The sequence below is a fragment of the Epinephelus fuscoguttatus genome, linkage group LG9 (genome assembly GCF_011397635.1).
Source record: "Epinephelus fuscoguttatus linkage group LG9, E.fuscoguttatus.final_Chr_v1".
NCBI classification, from domain to species: Eukaryota; Metazoa; Chordata; class Actinopteri; order Perciformes; family Serranidae; genus Epinephelus; species Epinephelus fuscoguttatus.
Window position 1 is genome coordinate 10,550,958 of NC_064760.1, and position 5,251 is coordinate 10,556,208.

A 5,251-nucleotide genomic window follows, 5' to 3' on the forward strand; every position below is an offset into this window, starting at 1 on the left:
TTAAATTCGGAGTAAGCTGTCCTTTTAAAGAAAGTTAGTTTGATAAACTGATTAATTCTGTCATTTAGGACTCGGTGCTCCCAATTGTCTGAAAGACAGACACAACTATCCTGTGGTTGCATTAAAGTTGCCTTTGAAAGACATTTAATTGCCATGGTAAAAGATTACTTCCTCTGTGATGCTTTCCCCAGGAAACTCATCCTCCTCCTGAATAAATAACACACACTGAGAGGTAACAAGAGATCAGCCACTTTTATTTAGAAAGAGTCCCAAAAAATAAACAAGTTAGCACACATTCCATATACAAAATGTCAGTGAGAATAGCCTGAATATGCCATGAAATTGATAAGCAACTACGGTATATGTTTCTATTGTTGATTACAAAAACAACAGTGATAGTAATAGTACAGTTCTCCGCCCTTTGTGTTGCAGTGGAGGACTCGTCAGGTCAAATTCATAAAATAAAATAACATAAAAAAAGGCGTCTCATTATTAGAAGTGCTCGTCTGTATAAGTTTTGTAAGTAACTTATTATAAGACTGCATAACTTAAAAAAATAATACTGTACTTTCTGAATAAGAAACAGAATTTAGTATTGAATGGAAGCAGAGTAGCTTTGACGCCATCATGAAAAGGGGCTATAATTTTTCATATTCAAACTTTTTATATAAAATATATGTATATATGTATATATTGTATATATGTCTAACATTGTATTTCCAATTTCAAACAATTAACCTCACAACTTCAACACTGAAATGAAAACGCATGTTTGGCAGTAATGAAATCAACTTATTTGCGGCAACAACATGCAACTGGTGCTACTTTATTGTCAGATCAATGCAAAATACATGGAGACTGGAAAACAAAGCGTAAAGGCTATTGTATTAGCACTGTCATTGCCACCAACTGTACATCTAGTTACAAAAGTTACAGAATGTATCATTTACATTCACTGAGATGACAGTGATCGATTATATTAAGACTATATTCATATCTACTGGCACTAGAATTTGGCACTCTTACTTATTTGGCATTTGAAAAACCACCACGTGAACCATGTGGAATGTCGATGCCTCTTTTTGATGTCACTTCAACATGTGATGTGATAATACCACACCGGACTATTTTTTTTTTTTGTTTTGCATTCATGGGGTGTAAACAGGTCAATTTCCTCTCGAAAGTAAGAACAACCCTGGTTCTCGTCAGAAAAAACACAAACAACGAAAGCACTGAAGCAAACGAGGAGACAAAAGTAGAAAGCAAAATTCGCTGCAACAACTCTAACAAGAAAAAACATAGAAGGATTGATTCCAAATGTCAAGCATTGACATATATTTCATATCAACACCAAATGTTAAAGAATAAAATATACAGGAAAGTTTAGAATAGGAATTAATTACATGATTTCAACATCTCAGCCCCATATGCAATGTATTTGGCTTTAAAAATATGGAACTAGAAGCTGTTTTAGTATTTTTTTTCTGTCTTAATACTCACACATTAAGATGTTTATATCCAACCAGTATGTAAGCAAGTTTATTTAAAAGCTATTTTGTGAAAATACATAAAAATATTTTTTTTTCCCAATAAACTTTTTTCTAGATTTTCTTAGAAAAAAAAAAGACAATTTCACATCTTAATGCAGATGATATCAAGTGTGCTTGGAAATCCTGTTCGGCGGTGGCGGCTACAGAAACAGTGACATCTTCTCCTGACGCACGCACACACACACACTCACACTCCTCACATACACACAAACACAGTTGAGATGACTGAAACTCCCAGAAGCAGCCGTCATTCAAGCCCTCGTTCCCGTCTCAGTCCAGTCCAGACAGTCAGACAGGAAAGCGTGGTGTCATCAGTTTAGAAAAAAAGGAGCCTCCCTTTTATATTCCGAGATGTAATTCCACCCAGAGAGAGGGAGTTGTTGTATACGGTGAGAAATAGAGACAGAGCGCAACAATACAAGTCTTTGTGAGACACAAAATGAAGCCTCCATCTCCTAACTTTTCCTTTTTCACCAGACAGAGACAGAAAAAGCGCCAGAACAGAATGAAGGAGGGCAGGACAGGGGGAAAAAAAAAGAATCGCTCTATTGAAACCATTGTAAGGCACTCAGAAGTTTCTCATTGATCAGGACAGATCTGTCAGGCTGACGTTTAGTCCCATGTCAGGTCTCACGTAAGGGACGGCGTGGACAGCTTTAGGAAACTCTGGAGTCATCACCCGACCATTCTCCCCAGTACTCCCAGTGACGGAAAGTCTCGCTTTGTTCCTCATGGCGTCCCCAAAGGTCATCTAAGCACACAGAAGTCACATGCGCGCGCAGACACAGGCGTACATTAACACATTCACACACACAGAATCCATACACAAACAAGGAAGCAACATGTTAGGTTAGAGCATCTCCAAACCTGTAAGCTTAAAAGATTATAAATGTTCAAAACATGACGATGGAGATGAGAACTAAATATGATCTCCATGGATAACACAATGCGAGATTCAAATGATCATGTAAAGGCTTATGCATGGTCATTGCAAGCATTATTGTTGAAATGTGTTACTAGGACAGAGGTATCAACAAGCATGGCCATCAACAGTCATACATGAAAATGGTTTCAAATTGCAAGGAAACTTAAATGGACAAACACAGATTAAATCTTTAAAAAGGGGGGATATCTCTCTCTCTCTCAATAAATCATAAATCACCAGTACATACGATCCTTTGGCCAACCTCTTCATTCACTAACACTGAAGGATGGAACGGATGGAGCCAAAAAAGCGTGCATTTGGGGGGAATTTATGAAAACCTCGTTCCCTACCCCCTAAATTTTTACACTTTCGATCCCATATACGTTGTAACCTTCCTTATAAGTTGCAAAATTCTGTGAATTCTGCGAGGAAGTTGGGTTAATATTCTGTGCATTCTTTGCCACCTTCATTCGTTTCGCCTCGGCTCGGGACTTGTAACAGAACTCAATCAAGGCCACCAGCATGGCCAAACCGAGTCCTCCGACCAGAATGTAGAAGACCCCAGCCACGTTGCTCAGGCTGAGGGCGCTCGTCTTCTCCTGCGAAATGCACACGAAAGAGGGGTCAGCGACAGGGCAAGGGCGAAAGATCAAGATTTTTAAAAAATGCACACGAACAAAAACGATCACATCCACGACAAAAAAATAAATATGCACAAAAATGCACCACTATATATAATAATGATACAATTTTTAACAGCCAGTATTATCTAAAAAGCACAGAAAGGAACAAGACATAACACACAGGTGCTTTTTTCATTTGGGGTAGATTTAAGCAATGTAGTGGGTAAGGTTAGTATTGTAATCAGAATGGAATGCAGCAGCAGTTTTTATGCAGCGCATTAAAGTCTATGTGTTGTGGATCTACGTCAGAGAATTTGTACTGTACGGACCATTTACATGGGTTGCCCATTACAAAGGGCTAAGCTGTTACAAACGTGCTCAAAGACCTTTACTTATAGACAGAGACAAGAAGGAAGACAGCTTAGTGATAAACCAATTGGGGTCTGACACATACAGTACAGTGAGCTTCCTTTAGCCTTTAAAACACCCATGTATTCATTTCAGGTGGACGCCGAATGGATACATAGGGCTCTACCTGTTCAAAGTGGTGCACAATAAATCTGTGTGTGGAAAACATGACAGCCATAGACAACACAGTTACAGTTGGAGTATTTAAAGGAACAGTGTGTAAGATTTAGGGGGATTTAGTGACATCTAGTGGTGCGGATTAAGGATTGCATCCAGCTGAAGCTTCTCCCGGTTAGGGTTCCTTCAGTGTTTTTTGTTCAGGAGATTTTCACAGGGAGCCGACTTATCACCAAAGGTCTCTTCCTCTCTAAACAAACCAACCATGATTGAAAACCAGGAAAAACATTGAATAAAGCAGTTACACCATACAAATTATTGTTTCTCAAATGCCGTTTGGCTTGTTGGCCTGCTAATGTATTACTGTCTTATTTCTGATTCAGACGTTTAGCAGATTTTTACCATGAGCCTAATTATCCACAGAGGTCTCTCCATCTCCAAAACTAACAGGTCTGCTGATTCAAAATGGTAAAAACACTGAATAAAACAGTTTTATGTTACAAATCAGTTTTTCTCCACCACTGTTGGGCATGTCTTAGATCGGCCGCTAGCCCAGCACCTGCTATGGCGTGTTCATCTTTTTTCTTTGATAACTTATAATTCAGACAGTCAGGAGGTTTTTACCAGGAGCCTAATTATCCACAAAGGTCCCTTCCTCTCCAAATAAATGGGCATGGTAATTTAAAATGGTAAAAACACTGAAAAAAGCAGTTTCACTATCCAAATTATTGTTTCTCCGATGCCGTTTGGCTTGTTGGAGACGGGCCACTAGCCCAGCACCTGCTAATGTGTGCTCACCTTTTTTTCCTCTGATAAATAATCAAGAGATTTTTACCGAAATCCACAAAGGTCTCTTCCTCTCCAAACAAATGGACACAGGGATTTTAAAAAATCTGTTACAAATCAGTGTTTCTCTGTTCATCTGTTTTTGGCATGGTAGAAATAGGCTGCTAGCCCAGCACCTGTTAATGTGTGCTCACCTTTTTTCTCTGATAACGTAAGATCCAGACAATCAGGAGGTTATTTTAATTATCAACAGAGGTCTCTTCCTCTCCAAAACAAATGGACACGCTGATTTAAATCGGTAAGAATAGAGACTAAAGCCATTTCATGTTACAAATAAGTGTTTTTTTGGATGCTGTTTGGCATGTCGCAGACGAACCACTAGCCCAGCACCTGCTAATGTGTGCTCACCTTATTTCTGATTTAGATGTTTAGGAGCTTTTTACAATGAACCTAATTATTCACAGAGGTCTGGTAAAAACCCTGAATAAAGCACTTTGGTGTTGCAAGTCAGTGATTCGCCCCTGCTGTTTGGCATGTCGGAGATGGGCTGCTAGCCCAGCACCTGCTAATGAGTGTTCACATTACTCTCTGACAACTTTAGATCCAGACTTTCAGGAGGTTTTTACTGGGACGAATGAATAAAGCAGTTTCATGTGGGGAAAAAAATTGTTTTTCAGACACTCTCGTAGCTAACTATGGTGGCCAGTGTGAAATCAGAAATGACCCTATCTAGAGCCACTGTAGAAACATGGTCATGCAAAATGGCACTCTCCGGAGATGAGACACGCTCCCTATGTAGCTATAAACGGCTCATTCTAAGGCAACAAAAGCACTACGATTCT

At 39.2% G+C, this 5,251-nt stretch overlaps 1 protein-coding gene across 5 annotated transcripts in view; it reads right to left on the reverse strand.

The window, feature by feature from the left end:
- Positions 1 to 237: 237 nt before the first annotated feature.
- The window catches only part of gria2b (glutamate receptor, ionotropic, AMPA 2b), an 85,208-nt gene continuing 80,194 nt past the window's right edge, over positions 238 to 5,251 (reverse strand). For 2 of the 5 annotated variants that reach the window (XM_049585108.1, XM_049585107.1), the window contains exons 15-16: positions 2,940 to 3,074; positions 238 to 2,301 (exon numbers count right to left, since the gene is read on the reverse strand). In XM_049585108.1, coding sequence (XP_049441065.1) covers positions 2,137 to 2,301; positions 2,940 to 3,074 — 300 coding nt within the window. In that variant the 3' untranslated portion in view covers positions 238 to 2,136. Of the gene's footprint in view, positions 2,302 to 2,825; positions 3,075 to 5,251 lie in introns of those variants that run through there. The other 3 variants (XM_049585110.1, XM_049585109.1, XR_007449981.1) reach the window with 2 other exon arrangements.